Below are 22,896 nucleotides of genomic sequence, written 5' to 3' on the forward strand. Positions count from 1 at the left end.
TCGCTTTCGTTTTCCATCATATCGTCTTGCCTGTCCGTTTGGTTTGTATTCTGTCGCATTTTTCAGTCGTTTCTGTCGAACCTAGCACGAGAACTGCGTACATTCGTGAATCTTCGTGTAACGTCGAGACTTTTGGCTATTTCTGTGGATATATCCTCTCCACACTTCTGTTCCCCCTCGATACTCCCTGTAACGCTTCACTCATTTTCGTTTGCATTGTTTGTCGTTTCAGTCTTCGCCGATCGAGAATGTTGAACAAATCTACGAGAATATCAAGCAATGTCAGCGATATAAAGCAGGAAAATCGAAGCAATACGTACCTTGCAAGCTGTCCACCCTCTATTTCCTTCCCTCCGTGTTTCCGCTCCCCCTCGTACCCTGTAAACCCCTCACTGGTCACCTATTCATCAATATTTGTTAATAACCAATTCAGTTCTGAGTTATCCTTCCGACGCCTTAAGCCTGGACGACACAAGACATGTAGTGAAGTGACTGACGACGAAGTTGATCCTAACTGGCTCTGATATGAGCACGGCAAGACCATGAAAGAAAGCATGGCTATATACCTCGTAGAAACTGCGACAAAGGAACGCTGGTTGACTCTCATTCATTGGAGGAACGATACCGTTAGAGATAAGGAACTATGAAGGTCAAGTGATAAGTGAAAGTCCAAGGCCAAGATCCGAACAAAAGCAATGCGTTACTCACCGATGGCACTCTGCTGGAACTGTCCGGACTGCAGACTTCGAGTGCGTTCAAGCGCCTGTTGGTACCACTGTTGTTTCTTTGCGACAGATCCTGTCCAGGTGGGCTAGTGAGAGATGGAGAACTGACATGGCCTCCAGGATAGCTAAGGGCGAGTTATAGGCCTTCCGGTATTCTGAGTTGGAATTTTGACGGCGTGGTTGATTTTAGTAACTTTGCGGCGATTTCAATGGGCCATGGCGAGGGTAAGGAGAGAGGATGGCGGGGAAGATGGCGGCGTAAGCTGAACAGTGGGACAATGATTTGGGACTGAAACCGACTGACACGTACTTCAATATTCACTTCCCTTTTATACCCTTCAGTTCTCCCCTACTTGTCACAATCCTCGCGTTCTACCTGGTATCCCCACCGGATCAAGAACTTGAGAAACTTGCAATTCTCTTGAAACCTGGATGTCCGAGTTGAAGTTGAAGGGAATCTCGCATTGCAACTCCAATGAAATCGAGCGTTGGAAGCTTCTTGCAGTTCAAGACCTCTTGAGGGCTTTGAGGGAATGGAATCATAGGAGGTAGAGCCTAGTCCGAAACTGCTAGCGCAAACAATTACATTCTGCTATTAAGCAACTCCAGGGTATAAACTTGAAAGGTTCTGAGAGTTTGGCGAGGAAGGTGCGCAAATGGCTACAAACGTTAGTAAGGAAAGGTAAATTCCCTCACACTTCACAGTATCGACAACATCAGCGTCCTTCATGGCCCTCTATCATCCTCGTCTCGACGCCAACCTCCGAAACAAGTATTTAAAACGCCGAAGAAAGATGTATGATCAGGAAGCAGCGGGTTGGATTTATTTGGTCAAGGGAAGGTGGAATGGGGAGGAGTTCTTGAAGATCAGACGTTCGATCGACTTTTGGAGACGGATGAAGGAGCATGCAAGGTGCAGAATCGATGAGTGGACTATCTTAGGGAAGTGGTGGGTTCCTCTAAGTCATAGAACTGGTAAGTGATTCGCCTTCTTTTGCTTGGACTTGGAACAACTCACCGTTGTGACCATAGAGGCCCTAATTCATCTCAGCTTGCGATTGGTAGGCTTTAGGAAGGCAAGTCAGCGTTGTCGCTGTACGTGTCTTCCTTTTGACATTTCAATTTTGACTCACTGAATATTTGAGGCGGCACATTACACTGGGAGAGGTTCGTCTCCAATGTCATTGGAGGCGAATGGATGGCTAGATTGTTGATTTGTCTACACCTCTAAGTTTAAGGACCGCCTTTCTTGCTGCATACCAGTTTGTAGATAGCACTCGTTGGATCCCGTGGCTTGTAGTATTCTCTTCTTGGGTTGCGGCGCGAACACATATGATCTTATTATCTGACCTCAAACGACGATGGCGGTCCGAGGCATTGAACGGACTTCAAAACCCTTCTGGAGCGTTAAGAACAAGATATGAATACAAGGTACGTGTTACAATTCTCAGAATCACGCAGTTATGGATCCATGCTGCTTGAAGATTGGACAATAGAGTATTCAAAGAAAATCGCCAACAAGACAAGGAACACTTACCTATCACACCCGTGCTGGAATAGATCATCTTCATCCTGCACCGTGCGAGTCAAAACACTGGCGACGACTGCACGCACAAAAGACGTTGTGGACCCCAGGTTCCAGGATGTCGGAGGTGAGTTTTCGGACTGTGTCCTATCGCTGACGATCTCCTGATCGTAATCGCGAAGGATAGCTTGATGCCTTTAATATTGTGAGTGGAGGATCAATAGCCCACCTGGAGAGTGGATGAACTCACCTCGCTGTGTTCTTCGCTGTGTATGTAAAAGGCTTCGAAGGTGACCCGACTAGAATCACCTGCAGTTAATCTATAAGAGACCCTCGGGATACAAAGCACAGACGTAGACAAACGTACTTCTTTGAAAAGTCGCGAATGTTGAGGTGCAATTTCATTCATTCGCTCGATGGTGGGCCTAAGTAGCCAATAATATTGGGTATTTAAAATGTTCGGGGAAGTATCGATAAGATGAAAAACCCACCAAACATCATTCCGGAATTCTGCCAGCTTCTTTTCGCCAGCAGGGTCGAAACGGAAGGCAGGTTTGGGCTCAATCAAGACCCCAGCGTCGAACCGTCTGTCCGAACATGACTGCAGTTGCAATGTGAGGGTCCGGGTCAAGTTCAGTCAAATGGGCTAGAGATGGAGATGTTTCTCACCAAGAGGACCGGGATTCGTCCGTTGAGCTACCAGACAAGATACATGACATATGATGTACGTACGTTGGTGAAGTTCCTTCACTTGTTTGGTGTAAGGCGATAAGACATTTTGAGGTCGCTCAGCGCAGGCGCAGACGAAGGTCCTGTCTCCTCATGCCCACCAGCCTCGATTTCCTTCTCGGTAGGCAAAAGTTTTATCACTTTCTCAATCACATCGACCTGCCCAACATTACCCTTCGACCATCCACCCATATCCACTTCACTAGCGCACTCCAAGAATACCGTTAGCACAACAATGCCCTGCTCGTTAACTGGCCAGGGAAACTTGGATCGACTGAGAATCCCAAGTACACTTTCGCTGTCCTGTATACCTGAGCGTAACCGGCCTTGGTAAAACTCGTTCGAGGGAGACAATGCTAGCTCTTGTGGGAATCGATATTGGATCTAGCGAATCAAGGAAGAGAACGTTAGTTGGGAAATGGATTATCAGGAAGCCCGGAACCTCTTCATCCATCGTAAACAGCTGCTTCAACAACGAAACATTGAACTGCAGTATTTTCCCCAACGGCTTCACAGTTCGTCTCAGCTGCACACTATCAACGAGGTTTACGAATCATCAGTAAGATCAAAAGAGCAAGAATAAAAGAGACACCCAACTGGTCCGAAATCGCACGCTGAACACCTTTCACGAGCGGTATCAAAGTAGTAGGTCCGTTAATCTGTGATGCCTCATCAATCAACGCGATCTCAAAATCTGCCTTTCTCAGAATTCCCAAGCCGGCACCTACAGCCAACCCATCCATCAGCATCCTCATTCTCCAAAGAGCAGCCAAAGAAAAGAACTCCTCACCAGCACAAGTAGTAAACACAACGACTGCAGCATCCAACCTCTCCTTCGCCTTCTTATAAAGCTTATTATTCACATTCATATCTCCTCCTACTGTTGCGTCAATCGTAAAACTCTGAAGGTCCTTATTCACTTTCGAAATGTCCGTAGCAATGCGGAGGATTTGCTCTTCGTCAAGGATTTCAAAACGTCTGCGCGGGATTCTGTGGGGTGTTCGGCGAAGGCTTTGGCATGTTCTGCAAAGGCATCGAGGATGAAGGGTTCGGAGTCTTTAGGACGTGGAGGTGGAGAAGCTAAATTTTAACGGAGGCCCCGTCGACAGCTTGTGAATGTAGAGCGTTGAGCTCTTGATGGAATGAGAGATGTAGCAGAAGCGGATTCTCACTACGTGTCAGACGAACCGGATTCGTTCTGACTTTGCGATGCAGTCGAAACGAATTCGAACTGCGTGGTGGTAGAGGAGTGAGGAGAAAAGTGGGCGGTTGCGTCGTATAGCGGCAACGTGACAACGCCCACTTCACGTGATTTCGCGTTCAACAGATCCAAAAGAAGGTTTACAGACAAGAATAAAAAGGTCGCTATACATGCGCATCACGGCAAACTAAAATACAGCAGACAACCGAAAAGGGACAGAAGCAGCACGATCGAATGATTGTAAGAAAGAGCTCGTGTAGTGATACGCCAACCTCTCGATGTGACGTTCGAAATGACATTCCAGCTGAGATATCGGCGATCCGCTTCACTAAACAAAATACAAACTGTACTATAATTGGTGGTCAGTGAATAGCTAAGGGTTTGATACAGGGCATCTACCTCTAGAGCTATAAGTTCTTAACTCACTCTTCCGCACCACTCCCCTCGACACTCATGTCGTCTTCATCTTCATCCTCCGTATCTGAGACCATCGCCCTGCCAGCCCATCGATCAAAAAGCGGAATAGTAACATTCTTCACCTCAAGCTCCCCAAGTTCCTGAGGAGTCAACCGCTGGAGAAAACTATTGTGATAACAAGAGCGAGGAAGGGTTTTGGGAGTTGTGTTGTAGCTGACGTCAGGTAGCCTTTTGCGTCGTCGAGTAGGGGGTGGCCTTGGGCCCGCCGACGTACGGATTGCTTCATCAAGGCTCTTCATGAGAGGACCAATGCATCGACGTCAGAAATGGGGGGTAGATACAACGAGAACACGGCTGGGGCCATAGACCTCCTCATCGTCAGTGCATTCCGAAGACATTGCATTAGCATCGAGTTGTTCGAGAAGATTCCGGGCCCTTTGCCATTCGCCAACATGAGGGCTGGAATTGGCTTCCTTCAAGAGGTTGATGGCACCTTCTTCAGTTCTTAAGAGACAAAGTTGAAAAAGTAAACACTTACATTGTGCTTGTGGTTCGTCACCCTAACGCGTCGAGCCCGATCTGCCGCGTACCGCTCAGCTCGTACTGTTGCTTCAGTGCGCATCTCCAACCTGCTACCAGACGTGTGTACGCGTGGTCGTGATCGTGACCAATATCCACGAGCGTCGCGAATAAATCCACAGAACCATGTCTGAAGAACCTCCTCCGAGATCTCGCATTGTGCCAATTCCGTGTATTTCTGCTTCTGCGCAGGAACGAGCAAAACCAGGTTGTCGACAACCTTTCGATTCCACGCATGCCTATTCCAACCTTCACCGAAGAAAAGCCCAAATTGGTTATCGCCTTCGGGACCCAAACCATTGCCCATTTTGTAGGCATCTGCCACAACGTCTTCAATGGGATTATACTCCTCGAAGTGACTTACACATTCCATGGCGGTACAACCGAGGAAGGTCTTATGCAACATCCTCTGAATGAGTACAGTCATCAGTGAATGCTGAAGATAAGAAAAAAAATGGCTTACATCCCACAACGTATGCAATTTCTTGGGGATTTCACTTTTAGCTTTCTGTTTGAGCGCCTTTTTGTGGTTATTGCTACCTGGCCTAGGGGTATGAACAACACGTTGACGTCGAGCATTACGATGGGTGGGTGTGGCCGTCGGGGGAGCATGATGTGTAGTGGTATGCGTGGCGCCTTGAGGCGCAGAAGCCATATATCGGAGGAATTCTTGGACAAGAGCCGCAGGATCGCCAGGGATATTAGACGGGAAGGGAGGGGCGCCTGGCCCCGGTCCACTTGACGTTGAAGAAGGCGTTGTGGAGGATGAAGATGTCCCAGAGAACGATGAAGTGCCCTCAGTAGTATGCGGGGCTGAATTACCAGTAGAGGTGCCGTTGGATGACGATGAAGCGCCTCCAGGGGTATGTGGGGTAGAAGCAGTGGTTGTCGAGGGATGTGCAGATGTGCCGTTGGACGACGACGAAGTGCCCCCAGTAGTACGTGGGGCCAAATTACCAGTAGAAGGAGAAGATGTGAAAGGTGCTGAAGCGGTGGTTGTCGAGGAGGTATTTGCATGTGTGCTAGAGCGTCGATGAGAGGTGGAGGAGTTGAGCGTTGATGTGGGTTGAGGCGGAGACATTTCGTCGTCGGCATCGTTGTCGTTGAGGATCGGGAAAGATGATTGGCTCCAAGGTTGCCTTTGCCTGTTTCGGTTGAGTTCGGTTGAACGTTCATTCTCTGCTGTGGTCTGACAGGAGTCAGTACGGGTGGGAGTAGCATATGTAGAATACGCACTCTGAGCTGTTTCTCTTCTTGTAGCTTCATAGACTGCATGTGACCCAACAGCTTGAATATGTATCCACGGCACTTATGACAGCGTTACATACCAAATCATCTAACTGCTTTCGGTGTGCCTCATCTGTCTTCTTAGCTGCCTCCTGCGCCGCTTCCTGGGCCCGCCGCTCCGCTAATCTATTAGTGTCTTGAGTAGCTTTCTCTACGTCCCGAGCGAGCTTTGCATTCTCTTCTTGTAGCTTCGTAAACTGCTTGCAAACCAACAACTTGAATATATTTCCACCGTACTTATAAAGGGCGTTACATACCAAATCTTCTAATTGCTTTCGGTGTGCCTCGTCTTTCTTCTTAGCCGCCTCATGCGCTGCTGCCAGCTCCTGAGCCAGCTGCTCCACTAGTCTATTAGCGTCTTGAGTAGCTTTCTCTGCGTTCAGGCCGACTTTTGCAGCCTGGTAAGATTGTAATGAATAAAAATTGATGTAAACATGGAAGGACTGACCTCAGCAAGCACCTTATCTCTCGCAGTCTGATGCGCCAGATTTGCTTGCAATAGTTGGATCCGTTCCGCTTCCTGAAGACGATCAGGTCATATAAAGGCAACGTAAAGTGTCGACGTACGAGCACTTTGTTCTGTTCATGTAGGCTTTGATTTAAGTTATTCTGAAGAGGAGCATTAGAAGATCCCGAACTTGGTGAGAATACCACCAGTCATACCACATCCTCAATCGTACGCCTATGGTCATCAACCGCGGCATAGATCGCTTGCAGATTCTGGAGACGGCACAGTAAGCTACGACATAACAGGAGGTGAAGTGGGAACTTGCTGTGGCTGCCTCTGGATTGTTTGTACCAAGCTAAGATAATATTTGTTTAGCGTTCATAAAAGCAAGTCAGACCACGTACCGCTTCAAGGAAAGCAGGCACTGCTATAGCCTTGTCGCTATCTTTATAAATAGTCTTAACCTTGTCAGCTGCAGCTTGAAGGCTCTGCTTCAAATGCACGTTCTCTATTCACATCTGTATTCCGTAACATTTAGGGCACTAAAATAGGCAACGATAAAGAAAGCATACATCATCAAATTTCTCCCGGTCTGGGCCTGCTATAAAAAGCCGCTTGTGGGTACGGTCACTACCGGTTGCAATTGGCCACTCGGGGTGGACGTAGTCGAACGCGAATTTCCCAACGTCGTTCACAGCACCGATTGTCATCAAGGGGTCACGCCAGGCGACGTGTTCCAGCGAATGCTCTGAAGGTCGTTTTAGTGGGAGAACTACTGTATCCACTGCCATAGAAGGATCAGGAACAACAGCAGGAACAAGGGGAGCTGAGCTGCCCTCAGCAGCGCTGGAGAGGGTGCTGGGAGTTGAACCGGAAGTTGGAAGATGGTCTGTGGTGGGCATTGAGTCAACCTCCATCGACAGTTGTGTGATATGACCAGGGCCATTGAAAGAAGTGGAAGTAGATTGATCCATTGTACGCTGATTCAATGAATATAAGCGGTCTCGAGCGCCAGGCTGTAGACGGTGAAAGGTTTGTGTGCAAGTCAAGGACTTTGAGTTAGGATTGGGGCACCAGGCCTAGAGAAAATGGGTCGTGATAGAGGAGAAATACAACGGGACTGAGCTTCCTGCCTGTTACTTAAAGGATACAAGAACATACCTGGGTTACTACATGACCCTTTCCCCCCATATGTGACCCTTTTCCCCGTATGAAAAGACAATAACAATAAATGCTAGCTGACTCGGATATCGAGATGCTAGAAATGTCCGGAGACGTTCGCCTGAGGCATCCAGCCCTCTGAGAACGCCGGCTCTGTTGAAACTTCTTGTCTGTTAACAATTTCGATCATCTATGGACATCCGTCTGTTTTTACGTCCAATGACAGTAGCGTTGATGATTTCATTAAGTGTATATGGTGTAAAACTAGCGAAGAGTAGTAATGAGGAGTCTACTTTATAGGCGGATAACACATTTTAGCTGGCGTCCACGATGGGCTTGGAACCAGGCAAGATGAGGCGCAAACCTAATTTGAAAGACTGTGAATGACAGTATAGTTCTGAGAAGCAAAACTCGAACTTTGTGGCGACGATGCGAGCTTTCCTGTGGTCCCCTTTTCTCAGATTAATCACGTTGGAGGGGTTCCGAATTCCGAGCCGCATAACGATGATGTCGCCTTGAATGGATAGGCAACCATTATGTGGGAGTTGTTTGTGCCTCTGAAAGAAGACTCGAAATCTTGTGCCTTTGTACACGACTTCGCAGTCGTGAACATACGGTTGTGGAATCGGCCAACACTCGAAACAGTGCTCCACCAGGGGCATGCGATTAGCGTCGTGTTGCGTCGGTGCTTTCGCTGCAACAGTTGCTACATTGATAGCACGAGTCCTGTCCGACGTCAAGATTCTCATGGCTCTGATCGTGAATGTCATAGATGCCTAGGTTTAAATCAGAAAAAATTCAGACCAAGAAAAAAAGTAGACTCACGTCCTGCAAATGGTAAATTGTTCTGGTCATTGTTGTACAGTAAAGGAATGGAGGAGCAGCCAGCTGCAAGCAAATTTCGTGAAGGCCGGAAAATTTGGCTAGTTTTAAGCGGACAGATGACAATAAGAGTTCTGTATCCATTTGGGGACGGAGTCGGTACAGCTTCCTGTGACTCCAGTTGGATGTGTTTGACCCTTGGACGCCTTGACTCGGAAGGAGTGGATGGAAAGGGAAAGCTGTCAAACTTGTGGGGCCATAGCACAATAAGATTCTAGAGAATTTCTCAGCACCTATTGCCGCTTGGAGGTGTAGGGACAGGACTGTTCCAAAGAATACATTCACTTCTGAACGCGATCCGACGCGGTGACGCTTTCAGCATGATCAGCATTTGGAAAGGTCTTATGATTAGGTGAAGTTTTATTGTTTGTGACTTCTCGTTCAGGGCTTATAGTGACTTCATAATGATTGGAGATACTTTGGAAATGGGTAAAGATCGTGTGGTTCTACTCAAGCATCCGCGTGCAAAGTTGAAGCCTTCGAGGCTTTCACTTGCACCCGCTTTGTTCGCTTTGCTGTGGTATCCTTCATACTTTTAAGCTGGTCCCTGAGTAGAATCGTTGCACCCCAATTATTCTCGTGCTCTTTGAAGATAGGCAACGCGTCTTCGATCTAGTAAATACATTAATGGATATTCTGAGCGTACAGAACGAGTGACATACGGCTTTGATCGCCTTTCCACGAGCGGTCTTATCTTGCTCACTAAGACTTTTCGTGAAATCGAGATTGGCTCGGATAGCCGCCTTTGCTATCTCCTAGAGGAAAGGGTCAGCGTTAAAAAAAAAGGCCAGAAGACGACATACACGGTACTCTGCTTGCTGAGCTTCATGCCATCCAGCATTATTAACTGACATGATCCGTGGTGGATGAATCTTTACAGTTTCTGCTCGACTTGTTTCGGGCTGTGACGGATCGATTGGGGTTAACAGAGAATCAGGTACGCTCTCGGTCGAGGCAGGCAGCGAGGTGGTACTTCTGTCAACAGCTGCGGGTATGGAAATGGGTGGGGGCCGATCGTTTGGACTGGCGCGTCTAGCTTCAGCATAAGGGTGGAACCTGATTTTCGCGGGTAGAGTTCGATGCACTGGAAGTGGAGGTGAAGGAATCCTGGTGATGGGAGTAGCATACAAGGGGATCACAATAGGACGAGGTGCAAGCCTTCGAGGAGCGTACGTGCGGTATGGTTTGGAAAACTTTGGTGTAGGAAAAGACATTATTCATGACTGTCGTTTGTAGATGCGCCGGCGCAGGAGGGAGTAGGAAGAAAGGTGAAGAAAGGTGTACTTTCTTGACGAAGGTGACGCAGGGAATTTGTAAGTCAATTCCAAAAGGGGTAGTCAGGCTAGATAACAAAAAAATGTTCGGATATGGCTTGATGCATGGAAGCATTTCACATGGAGGGCTGCCAAGAGAGAGAAAAAAACAATAACAAATTACTTGACACGACCTTGTGTAGAGAGCGAAAGGCATCGATGGCGAGTGAATTAAAAAAAAAGAACAATAGTGCAGCTCTTGACACGCCCTTCATATAGAGACGGTAAATGCAATGAACGCCTAACCATTATCTGGAATGCCTTCAGACAACGTCACTGGCAGCGAGAATGGCAAATTTGCCTTGCGTGGCCTCCTACAAGGTCATAGAGGTCCAGTTGCGGCTGTAGCTGCTCATCCTTTGGGGATGTATGTTGCCTCTGGTGGTGAGTAATTCCTCTTCCGCTAGGCGTGTACATCTTTAATTGAAGCTGTGGATGTAGGAAAACAAGGAACTCTCATTTGGGACTTGCAAATGCACGAACTGTTGGTGTCTCCAAGCAGAGCAGCTAATCAAGGTGCCACGCTCGCCATTGCTTGGATAACGCATCCGGACGATCCAGATGAGGGAGTTGCCTTTGGAACAGCTCAGGGTTACCTGTGCGTTTGGAAAAGAACAAGGGGAGAGACAAGCATAAGTAATAGTATCTCAGAGTGCTCTGATAGAAAAACTAACCTTCGTCCCAGTTTAGGGAAGTTTTTTGCGATGAACTAGCCGGCGGTGTGGACGGCCAGGAGATTTCCACCATCGCATACGACATGAAGGCCAACCAGCTGGCCATTGTTCATCGGTCAGAAGTGATCCATAGATTTGTCCTCGATGGTCAAATGCGGCCAACGAGAGTTGTGTCCGTGAAGATCACGGCCCATTATCCACAGGCGGTCGCTTTCAGGCACACAGGAGTGCTAGGTCCTGAGATCTGGAGTTTTGGTCGAGACGATGGTGATATGTGAGTGCATGAGAACACGTTACACTTGAGATTACTCACCAGTGCTCACAGTCACGTCCTGGACGAGGGGGGCAAAATCATCAAAACAAAATCCACAGGAGTCATTATGTGAGCAACCAGGTTAATTGACTGCAACATTGGCTGATGATTTTCAGGGGACATGCGGCTGTCAACGTAAATGAGGATGTCTTCATCGTGGACGACGTGGTGCAAGGAGTGGCACTCTACAAATTCTCAGATACAGAAAGGATAAAGACCTTCCCAGTTCCAGCAGGAGAGCGGCGGTCAAGAAACGTATGCTTCTTGAGTGACGCAAGCATCATCATCACAGGAAGTCACCATGGTAGGCTCTATGCCTTCGAGAGACGTACAGGGGACATCTATGATGTAATTGACATCGGTGTAGAGGACTGGATTCAAAGTGTAACGGTAAGCGATAGCTTTGAAAACGGTCTACTGATGTTGACTATCAAAGCCAGACCGTGGACATAGAAGGGGTTTCGGTAGTCATCGCAGGGAGGTCCGGTGATAACACTGGGAAGACAGATCTGCAGGTATGGGAGAGGGTGAAAAGAGGCACCTCACCAGATGCAGAAGGCAAGGGGGGGAATGGGGGGATCAACTGTATACAACTGATATGTGTATCGGCATTGATCCTCTTCATTCTGCGGGACATCCTTGTGAGTAGAGAGCTGGTCTTCTTTTCTTAAATATTTGACAGTTGTACAAGGGCCTTCAGATCTTGGATTGGATTCGTAAATGGATATGGGAAACGGTAGAGAACCTTCAAATGGAATGGAGGGGGGGAGCACTGGAGAAGCCTCGAGTACGCGAGTTACAAACTATAGTCCTGTGAGACATGTGAATAGATATATGTTGATTGCGAATGTAGCACTTACACCATGGAAGAAATGGAGTAACAGTTAGGAACGGATCCTGACTGCCTGTAGCACCGAGAACAAATCTTAAATGCTGCGAGCTATGCAAAGCGAATTTGTCATAGCCTGGTCGGATTTAGCTTGAGAGAAAGGCGGGGAAAAACTTCAAGGTGGTCAGAGTCAGCAGTTGAAGACGACGAGCAAATACAAACCTCCTGAAGTGAAAAGACGTTCTAAGAAGCCTTGAGATCGAATCTTGGACATGAGATAAAGTACTGAGAAGCGAATTCTGCAGTGCACCGAACATCCGAAACGGTATTCGAGATGCTTTTGAATGTCTTGGGACGAAATTGATCTTTGAAGTTGGTGGAGGTTCTAAAAAGCCTTGAGATCTCGAATGATATACCAAGAACGAATCTTAGGCATAATAGGAAGCACTGAGAAGCAGATTCTGCAGTGCACCGAACATCCGAAACGGTATTCGAGATGCTTTTAGTGTCTTGAGACGGAATTGATCATGACTCTTTGAAGTTGTGGAGGCACAGAAGAAAATGATTACCAAGAGATGCAAATAGGAAGCAACAATAAACGCACTGCGTCACAGCACTGTCACAGCGTCAACAGCGTCAACCGCGTCAACCGCGTCAGTACAATTCTCTCGCCACGCCGGGTACACATAGCCTGCTTCTGTGCAGCTATCGTCTGTGACTTGCTTCGAGCAATCACTCTTTGGGCACTTGATTTCGCCTCAGTGCACCTACTCCTTCACATTCGAACCCACCAACTCAACACTCACAATTTGATCGTCACCCCAGCCAGGTTCGCCTTTTCTGCTAATGTTGAGCTTAGGATCTCGCTGAATCTGCTTGAATGTCTCTATTTTAGCCTAACATCCTGTCCCGCTTCCAGTTCTCCATGCTGCTACCGATGAATCCTCCCCCGAAACCTTTGTTTTCCCTGCAGGAAATCACCCGGAACCCAGAAGTATTGACGACGTTTGCGAGACCTGATAAGCGTGCGTATTTGGCCGCTCGTTTCTCTTTGAATGCTTACATGGTCGTATAGCCTTGAAATCCTTTGACGGTCTTTGTGGAAACCACATTGGAGAAGTTTTGGTCACTTCACCAAACACGAAAGTGCTCTACCACCCCCCACTGAACGAATGTCGTGTCCGGATGAGAAAGGACAGACACTTTGGCCACGACGACCCTATCCTATTTCCTCAACCATTCGTTCATGCAGCTGCCCACCTAGCAGTCGTCCGTGTCCCCTCGCTCACGGGCCCATTCACCATTGCTTGGCTCGTACCCAGCGAAAACGACTTCAAGCCCAGTGACGATACTTTTTGTGCTGGTTTTGGAGTCTTCGACACAAGGACACGTTCACACCTGGTGAAGTTGGCCGAGACAGTCGTCAAAGATCTTCCAGCAAATCATCAAGAAGATTATTATATGAAGAACAACTTGGAACAGCTCCGCCGATTATTGGATTGTTTGCAACTAGCTGCACCGAAGGAGGAGGTTTTTCTTCGATTTAGATGCTCTCAGCGTCATCTTCTGGAGCTTGATGCACGCAGCAGATGGGTGACCAAATATCGGGCGAAGTTTGGAATGGCGAGGGAGCTTGGTCAGGAACATACAGTGTTGGCAGACGAGAATCTGATGGGTGCTTTTACCGACAATCTCGACGATCTGGAGAACCTCTTCCAGAGCCACATACCAGTATACTATGTTCGCCCTCTCTCGCGTGCTGGTGAGGCCAGGGTCGACCGATTGGAAGACTTCATCCTGCCACTTGCAGATGGTTCCATTCAGCTCCACACCGGTTTCATCGTCGACATGGCCGATGCAACCCCATCTCATTGTGTGGTCTTTACTGGGCTTGCGCGAAACCCCGAAAGATACATCACAATGGCCAACTATGTATCCGCGCTTTTCGAGTACCCCTCTGTATTGGGAACCACACAACCACGAAGCTCAACGTCAATTCAGAGAGCAAGCTTGCCCCTCACTCCATCTATGCCAATACGTCGATTGTTCCAAGCGTCTCGTGGACGACCCACTCCTTGTAAGCTGCCCATATCTAATTTTTTTTAATTCGTACCCACCACTCAGTATATTCTTGTGCAGACCCTAAAGGTAAAGCAGCTAACGGGAAGCACCCCCAAAATATTACCCACAACACGTTCATCATACCCTCCAGCCCTCTCGTGCCACCGGCCATCGAAGCCTGAAAGGCTTCATTGGAACACCTTTCTGGTCATAATCAGTCACTCCCAGCACCAGAGGGTGCAAATCGAGGTTATGCTCTTCCACCTCCCGATCTCTTCATCACCTCGGGGAATGAAACGGTCACTGTAACACTTTTCCGTAACTGGCTCAAACTCAGGAATATTTTCATTTATCGTCTATCTTCGAGTCTGGACCGATTTTCAAAGAAGCAATGGAGGCAAATGCTAACATTTGACGACGACAAAGATATTCATTCAGATACTCGCACTGGTCAACAACGGCTCGAAATGCAGAAGGTGTTGAAGGATATAATGGGCAAAGCCGAGTTTCGCCCTGAAAGGTTCTCATCGGCGCCCGTCATTTGGAGAGGCGGAACTGTGGACGGAACCAAATTGCCCCCTCAAAAGATTGCCCAAGAGATTCTATGGGAGTTGTACAAACTCAATTTCCGTCAAGACTTAGCAGCTTTGGATGATCGTATGGACGAAAGCGGAATGTCGAAAGCGAACCGAGGACTTCATTCAACTGAACCCGTGGAGTGAATGAAGGCCTTGAAGGGTCTCCATACACTCATGAGCACTTGGTCTGGGTCGAAGCCTACTGTTCTGTTGGATTGGTTTCCTGAGGACTCTGGTAGCCATAACCTTAGGTCGCGGCTTGACTACATCGAGAGGGAGTTAGCGTATCACTACACGAGTTCTTTCCTACAGGCATTCGGTCGCTCTGCGTCTATCCCTTTTCGGCCGTCTTAGTTGTTTTTGTATTCATCTTGTCCGCTGTATTTTAGTTTATCTTGACGCGCATGTATAGCAATCTTTTTATTCTTGTATCCACCCGACGCTCTCAGTATCTCAGTGATATCTCAGTAACAATAAGGTGCTGCAACCCTTTTTTTTTGTCAATGAATGTAAAATCACGTGAAGCGGGCGTTGTCACGTTGACGCTACCCTAAGGCTATAATAACGACGCAACCACCCACTTTTCTCCTCATTCCTCCTCCCACGATGTCTACCGCCATGCAGTTCGAATCCATTTCGACTGCATCGTAAAGTCAGAACGAATCCGTTTTGTCTGACGCTCAAGTAGTGAGAATCCGTTTCTACTACATTTTTCATTCCGTCCCAGGGTCCTGATGTTGAGGACATTTCCTAATGTATGTGTTTCAAAGACCTCCAACGGCGCTGAGAGCTTCTACCACTTAGATTCAGCAATATCAGCAAGAAACTCTTTCCTGACGCGATGGAGGGATTTTGGTTCAGTCAGTAAGTTTGTGAGGTTCAAGTGGTTTTAACCTCGCTGACCTTATCTGTCAGAACGACGATAAGCAAGCTTTTACTTGGCTCGAGTTTGGCTCGACTATGTATGGTATCGGTTCGATTTTGTTCGACCAATCATTTTTTAAATCGCCTTGTATTGGAAGACCTTGTATTGAGGGACTAGCCCTAGCACTAGCGAGCCAAGCCTCCTTGTACTAGACCTTATATTCCTTTTCTCCGATGGGCTGAAAGTGTTTCCTCATTATAAAACCGAACCGAATCTTCCCAACTCTCCTACATCCAACATGCTAGAGGCGCTCTACCGAGTGATGCAATCCTACGCCGCCCTCCCTGGGTCGTCAACCGGTACAGAAGACCTGTCCTGTTCTCATACGAATGACACGGTACGTCATTGCTCCATCTATACTGTTCTCATTCTGAGAGTTGTAGTTCAGTCTGCTTCAGTCCTAGTCTCAGAAGTGACAACCCAAATGGAGTCTCTCAACCTGCAAAAACCAGCCCAGACCACTATGGTACAACCTACACCTCCATTCCCTTCTGTGGCTACATTAACACGACAAATTGACTCCCTGCAACTTCGAGAGCCTCACGTCATTCCTGGAGCATTTCTTCCCGCACCGGCTGACGAAAATTTGGGGGTAAATGTATACGACACCGTAAGTATCGAGTTTGTGAGGTTCGACACATGCTGACTCCCCTTCAGCACTCTGAAACTACAGGATCAGCCCACAACACTTTGGAAACCTATCTCACTGTGGCCATGTTGAACGCCTCTCCCAATGATTGCACATCCCATAACAGAATGTTTTCTTCTTCGTCCCACTTCTACCAGCAAAGCGTCTCTTCCTTTCCCGACTCCTTGAAACCACTAGACGTGACCGTTGCTGCCAAAGCGCTAGAAGCTGTGGCAATGGCAAAGAATTCGCCTAAAGCGGTGCCTTCATCCCAACCTGGTCGCCAGTTTGGTCGTTCCCCCCATTATTCCCATACAAAACGGTCTCCCTCGCCTCCTTCACCTCCCTCATCACCATCCTCACCCCACTTCAGGACTGGGAAAACTGAAGGAGACGCGATAAAAGATCTGAAACTCATACGCAAGCAATTGAAGCACCACAAACTTCAAGCTTTTGGCGATGACTTCTCATCATTGACCATCGACTCTCAGCATACGACACTGGATGCAGCAATCAATTTTGCAAGAGGAAGCCTGGCTTGCACAGACAGTCTCCTTCTCAATGCCAAGCAACGAGGATGCCAGAACCCCCTTAGGTGCGTCGATAGCCGGAGCCAAGTAGAGAAAGAATGCGAGGACGTATCAGAGCTTTTGAGGAAGATGATTCTTAGGATCAGCACTCTCCAGGCCCTGCTGCCAAAGTCAGGACAACCATTGTTTGTGAATGCGGGTAAGTATCTGTTGGTTCGCATTTCTCCCGTTGACTAATCACGGAATCAGACCACCTTTACGACAACAGTCTCTCTATGATGGATCAAGTCAATCAAGTCATGATCCTGCTTGCCGTGATCTGCAATCTGGTCATCGGTCTTTCCATAGTTCAGACCAATTTCTTGATTGGCGTTACGTCCATACTGGTTCGGCTCGGAATGTCGACTAATGGCTCTAATGGAAGTCGATGGGATGCTTCATTCACCCCCTCCCAGAAGTCGATCCTCGAACATGCTCCCAACTCTTTGAATGAAGCTCTTAAGATGTTGGATGTAGAGGGCGACTTCCTCTTATACGCGACATGTCCGGTCTGCTCATTTACAAACGAGGCACGTTCTTCAAGGGCGAGTACGTTCTCCCACAAACCTGCGAAAATGATGTCGTTGGGGAGAGCGGCCTCTACAAATGTGGTTCTCAACTCCTAAAAGCCAGAGCCGATGGCAGAAAGCAACCCATCAAACCCTACTACGTCCCTTCACTTCCTGATTATATTGCCCGTTGTCTCGCAGATTCCACTTACTTGGAACAGTCTATCAGTGCTACTGATACCGCCTGGGCAGCCATACAATGTGGTGACCGTCAAACTCACATCCACGACGTTTTTGATGCAGAATTTGCTCAAGGCTTCAAAAGACCTGACAGTAAACTCTTCGTCGATCGAGGAAATAAAATCCATTTAGGCTTCTCTATTCACGTTGACTTTCTCAACGTCAACGGAGTTACAGCTCGTGGGGCCCATGAATCGATCGGTGTTATATCCTGTGCCAATCTCGCGCTCGACCCATCTATCCATTACCTTCCCGAATTTCTGTTTATGACCATCATTCCAGGCCCTGTAGAACCGTCCTATGACACCATCGACTTTTATGTTCATCGTGTAATTGAGCAGTTCGTCACGGCTTGGAAGCCAGGCATTCGAGTGTCAAGGACAGCCGCCCCAGAGTCGCTAGGGTCTGGCGTAGACATCGAGGCCGGCATCTTTATATCCGTCAATGACTTGCCTGCTGCTCGTAAAGTTTCTGGTCTGCAAGGACCTGCGTCTAGTTTGATATGCAGCGTTTGCCAGCTACAAGGAAGGGATCAGGTCTTTAACACTGACCAGTCGAAGTGGATACCACGGGATGTGGTGGAGCTTCGTCGATGGGCCGTAGTTTGGAAAGACGCGCAGAGTACCAAGGAACAAGAAGATGTTTTCAAAGACCACGGCGTTCGGTGGTCGTCCTTCTGGCTGCTTGAATATTGGGACCCTACTCGAATGCTCATTGTCGATGCTATGCATGCCGTCCTCGAGGGATTGGTGCATTATCATTGTCGTCATGTTCTCCGTTTGGATGCAGCAGCTCCTGAAGTCAATATTGATAGTTTCAAGATTGCCTATGAGTGGCCGTGGGTCACTTATGTCAACAACGCTGACCCCACCGCACCCAAGTTGAAAGAGAAACAGATTCCGTCAGTCGCCAGGATACACTGCATGCTCTCTTTACCGTTGGAAGGGGACCATTCGACGACATTAGAGCAGGTCTGGAAACGGCTAGACACTCAGGCTCCACTGAAAGCCTTGAGCTATGTGGTGCACACACTCAACTTACCCAAAGATATATCGGTTGTGGACAGGGAAATCAAGAGCCTTTTCTTGAAGTGTGCACAAGAAAAATCAACCTCTAAGGAACAAAAAGCTACGAGGTTTCCTTCAGGGACACCCACCCAAAAATCTCATTTCATTGCGTTGCTACTCGATTGGGTGAGTTTTGCCTTCTATACATGCAACTCCTTTCTAATGTGTTCCTACTCAGCGATTAAATCAGCCTTGGAAGTGGGAGACACGGCTCACGAGGACAGGCACTCCCAAGACTCTTGCACACATTCAGCATGTGTTACGAGCAACTGTCACCCCTGCATGGCTGAATTCTGTACCAAAGAACTACAGAGAAGTGAAAGCAGGAAGTATCAAGGCAGATGAATGGCGTACGCTCAGCTCTGTATATCTCCCGATCGCCCTTATCATCCTTTGGGGTGACGATGATGGATGCGTGCCTCCTTGTGATGATACTGACGCTGGCCGTCTCTTACAGGTTCTTGACCATACAATGGCCCTCTTCCAAGCAACGATCATCTGCTGCAGACATACCACGTCTGTTTCTCGTGCTACAGACTTACATCAGTATTTGAACAACTGGGTTCGAGACTTGAGAACTATACATCCCCATACTTATGACGCTGAATTGCAGACCAATATCCACGTCGCTGGCCATATCCCTGATTTTTTGTTGTTGTTCGGTCCCATCAGCTCATGGTGGTGTTTCCCTTTTGAACGATTGGTTGGAACGTTGCAGAAAGTCAATACGAACGATCATATTGGTGGTGAGTGTCAAAAGGTTCTTGCGCTAGCCAATGGACTCACTTTCTCTGACTGCAGGTGTTGCCGAGTTCACGATATTGAAAACCATGGCTCGTACAGCAAACATCCGCCATTGGCTTTGTCGTGCTGATTGCCCTGAAGCTATTAGACAATTGAAGCGACTATTCGACAAGTGTTTCATACCAGCAAACGGAACTCGCGAACCGCAACCTCTGCGTGAGATGAAAAGCTCGCACCGTTCATATGCTAACTACCATGGCGTTAACTTCTCTCCTCATAAGACACACGAAGGCAACGCCAGCATTTTCTACTGGCCTCCATCAGGTTCCTCCATCACGGTTTCTCAATTGGCCGGACAGATTCAATGTATCGAAAACATCCCTCAACCAGGTGGCGGTCAGACTGTTAAGGTCCATGTCCGACCGTATCAGTCGCTGTCAAAAGCTATTTATGACCCTTTTGTTCGCTATCCACACTTGAACGCCAGAAGTTACTCGTCCGAGTTAGAAAGCTTCAAACATACCATCGGGCTGGATGATATTGTTGCCCATGCCGCTCGCTTCGACTATTCAAAAGGGAGGTCTGTCTTCCTCAATCTTTCACGAGATTGATCTTTAGTATCCTCCTCACTCTACTAGATATCTTGTATGTAGTCACTTGAGCTTTAATCGAAATACCATCCTGTCTTTGTTGCTGCTGGCGTTCCCAACTGATGTACTCCCTGCTATTCTCGAGAATTTGATCTTAGCACGGAAGCGGGCCACAGCCGATCTGACAAAGGGAACTGATCCTTCAAGCGGGCAGTTCTGGACGGACGTCAAGACGTAAGGTTAGTTTCACACTCAAGCTGGACGAAACCTTTGATTCACTTCCCATAAACAGATTAGTGCTAACTCTGTCTACGGTTTCACTGGGTTTTTCCCAATTTCGTCGAGCGTTACCGCATATGGTAGACAGATGGTTGAGAGAACGAAAACAGTGAGTAGTGATGGTATCAAGGGTTGTAGCACATTTTTGACACAAGTAACAGGAAGTAGAGGAGAATACAGTGCAGCTAATGGACCCACCCATGGCGTGACCATTATTTATGATGACACCGACTCAGTGATGGTCCGATTTGAGCCCAAAGATATGGAGATCGTCATGAAGCTAGGTACTGATCTATTCTTCTAAATCCTTCATCCATACTAATTGCCAAGTGTAGGTAGCCAGGCTGCTGACTTGGTCACCATGAAATTTGTGAAACCAATCAAGCTGGAGTTCGAAAAGGTGTACTTCCCGTCTCGCCGCACTGTCTGTCGAAAGTTCAGCAACGTCCAAATCGGCACATAAGCCTCACTTACCTCGATTCCTTTAGAGTCCATCTCGTCGTATTCCTCTGGTCTGGCCCAGTAAAGGCCTGCATATCGCTTTTTACCGATCAGAATATAAGTTCCTACGCTCTACGTGGGTAACTCCACCGGTGAACTCATTCGAAAACTCGTGCAATCTGGCCAAGTCGTGAGCGCAACTGTCGTACTCAATGGGCGAATTCTTCAACGATCATCGGTCATTTGAAAGGAAAAGGAAATACGAATGATACAATTGTGCTCTATACACACAGTCCGTTTTCTCATAGCATGCTCTTAATGCCTTGGGCTGATTTTTGGACCGTAGGCGATGGGCTGTCAATCATTGAAGGAAATAGTGAATTCCATCTGTTGTTTCCTCCGCGAAGCCCTTCTGCTTAACCCACGCTTTACACAGGGCCCATTCTGTTGTTGGCTATAGCGGAAGCTCTCGCCCCTAAGGGATTGGACATTAATGTCGAGTCGGTATCATTCATCCAGGGTTTATAGGTTTTGTAAACTAAACCTTCTCCATGCAGCTTTGAACCGGGCACGTGTCTGGAAAGACCAAGTGTCCTCGATCACACGAAACACAAAGGCTGTTACATGTTTTGGCACTATCGAGTGGAAAGATGAAATCCAAAATGGGAAGCCTGTTTATCGTTCGCATGGCAAACTTGAGCCTACGTGGAGCATGGCATGAGTTGTTGCCCAGGTGGTGTCATAAGCAATGCCAATGACATGGTATCTTGAGCTTTTGAATGTCATTCATCGGAATCTTGTGTGGGGTACTCAAGTTCATTAGGAGAAAAACTTGACTCCTGTGGGGCAAACATCCAGGGACGAACCAGGCAGTCATTCCATCGATACTTCAAAGAGCAGTATCGGATATAACAGTAGCGGATGATGGAACATCGGGGTACATGCCTCACAACCCCAGTGGTGAAATTGACATCATGCTTACGAAGCATGCTTGTCATTGTCAGGCTCCCAATTGCCCAGCCTGTTCTATCGCCTGTCGTGTATAGGGGAGGCCAAGAAACTGGAACTTCATGGTTGCTAATTACTCATCGACCTGGCAACCACCTAGTCATGAGTCGATGCTTGACCACGAGTTATCCCTCAAATTGAGCTTGTGAGAGGACTGGTTTACGAATTGTAGTAAGTTGCGGTTTTTATTACATACAGCAAACATTAACTAAACTACAACAAGTCAAGAAATTACCCTATATCAAGAAAACGAGCGTTTAGGACATTCGCCAGCCTTGGCGGCCATTCTATTGATGATTGGCAAGATCACCGCACTGTAAGAATCGATCCCTTCTATCTGAGCCAGCTGAAAAATTTCGCAATGACGCCTCTTGCAATCCAGACACCGCTCTCGCGGACGCTCAACGCAGATCTTGCTAAGCTCAAGGTGAACCAAACGCTCTAGCATATCGGCAGGCTCTTGAGTTTCGAAAACGAGCAATGCAAGGATCTACTCACCTGTTCGATGGCAATGTTCCACCCATACCGGCTCGTACCAGCTATGGGTTTGTGAAGGGCATTGCGCGTTCCATTGAACCATTCACCGTTCGTAGTCAAGGGTACGGCCGACCTTGTATATTGCGGTGCCTTCTGCGAGAAGTGGCAAATCGCCCTCGATCCGAAATGTGTAAATGCTTCCAGGCATTTCGACGGGGGAAAGCGATTTCTCCAACGTTATTCTTAACTTCCATTCGATCCTCTGTCCTGCTGAAGGGTGAGTTAGAGCCAAATGAGAAAGCAAAGAGGCCGATACCTTCATCCGTAAGCTTGACATACTCCGAGATGGCCTCCACAACATATGGATCTGACTCAACGACGGAACGCGGACATCAGTAAGGCGATGCAAGACAGGGATGTAGTGGTTCGGACTTGTCCTCCTCAGTGTCTAAAGGGGTAGACATGGTCGCAGGCATGGGGAGAGTTGTTGTGGCCGTTTTTTGTTCGATTATTCAGGAGTATGCGCCAGACATCGAAGGCCGAGCTTCAACCTCTACAGCACGTTCAGCAGGCTTCAATAGGGACGAGGTGAGTTGGCCGATACGGTTGGTTCGCTGAAGCCCGTGGGTCGCCTGAACACAGAAGAGCTGGAGGGTCGAAGGACGATCGCCAGGAAGGTGATTTTGGGTCTGGAGGG

The 22,896-nt window shown here is 47.9% G+C and overlaps 5 protein-coding genes across 5 annotated transcripts; 3 read left to right on the forward strand and 2 right to left on the reverse strand.

Moving 5' to 3' along the window:
* Positions 1–1,453: 1,453 nt before the first annotated feature.
* On the forward strand, positions 1,454–1,700 carry E1B28_005122 (uncharacterized protein; the record flags this gene model as incomplete). The annotated part of the gene is made up of 1 exon (XM_043149666.1): positions 1,454–1,700. A coding segment is annotated over one exon (247 nt), but the record flags the coding sequence as incomplete, so codon positions are not given.
* A 486-nt stretch (positions 1,701–2,186) lies between these two features.
* E1B28_005123 (uncharacterized protein) lies at positions 2,187–7,885 on the reverse strand (the record flags this gene model as incomplete). Its single annotated transcript, XM_043149667.1, has 19 exons — positions 2,187–2,202; positions 2,263–2,445; positions 2,501–2,559; positions 2,618–2,675; positions 2,742–2,837; positions 3,002–3,363; positions 3,422–3,512; positions 3,577–4,002; positions 4,607–4,890; positions 4,966–5,070; positions 5,136–5,585; positions 5,640–6,365; positions 6,413–6,445; positions 6,505–6,861; positions 6,912–6,983; positions 7,031–7,072; positions 7,127–7,183; positions 7,316–7,402; positions 7,484–7,885. 19 exons carry the CDS (start codon positions 7,883–7,885, stop codon positions 2,187–2,189), a joined length of 3,906 nt encoding a protein of 1,301 aa, XP_043014274.1.
* Positions 7,886–9,404: 1,519 nt separating this feature from the next.
* E1B28_005124 (uncharacterized protein) lies at positions 9,405–10,168 on the reverse strand (the record flags this gene model as incomplete). Its single annotated transcript, XM_043149668.1, has 3 exons — positions 9,405–9,566; positions 9,617–9,709; positions 9,758–10,168. The coding sequence occupies 3 exons, from the start codon at positions 10,166–10,168 to the stop codon at positions 9,405–9,407; spliced, it is 666 nt and encodes a 221-aa protein (XP_043014275.1).
* A 356-nt stretch (positions 10,169–10,524) lies between these two features.
* E1B28_005125 (uncharacterized protein) lies at positions 10,525–12,071 on the forward strand (the record flags this gene model as incomplete). The annotated part of the gene is made up of 7 exons (XM_043149669.1): positions 10,525–10,651; positions 10,709–10,865; positions 10,958–11,215; positions 11,267–11,323; positions 11,371–11,644; positions 11,695–11,895; positions 11,937–12,071. The coding sequence occupies 7 exons, from the start codon at positions 10,525–10,527 to the stop codon at positions 12,069–12,071; spliced, it is 1,209 nt and encodes a 402-aa protein (XP_043014276.1).
* A 937-nt stretch (positions 12,072–13,008) lies between these two features.
* E1B28_005126 (uncharacterized protein) lies at positions 13,009–14,866 on the forward strand (the record flags this gene model as incomplete). The annotated part of the gene is made up of 4 exons (XM_043149670.1): positions 13,009–13,108; positions 13,159–14,160; positions 14,223–14,302; positions 14,363–14,866. The coding sequence occupies 4 exons, from the start codon at positions 13,009–13,011 to the stop codon at positions 14,864–14,866; spliced, it is 1,686 nt and encodes a 561-aa protein (XP_043014277.1).
* Between the last annotated feature and the right edge of the window lie 8,030 nt (positions 14,867–22,896).

Source organism: Marasmius oreades, chromosome 2 (assembly GCF_018924745.1).
Source record: "Marasmius oreades isolate 03SP1 chromosome 2, whole genome shotgun sequence".
In the NCBI taxonomy this organism is placed as follows: Eukaryota; Fungi; Basidiomycota; class Agaricomycetes; order Agaricales; family Marasmiaceae; genus Marasmius; species Marasmius oreades.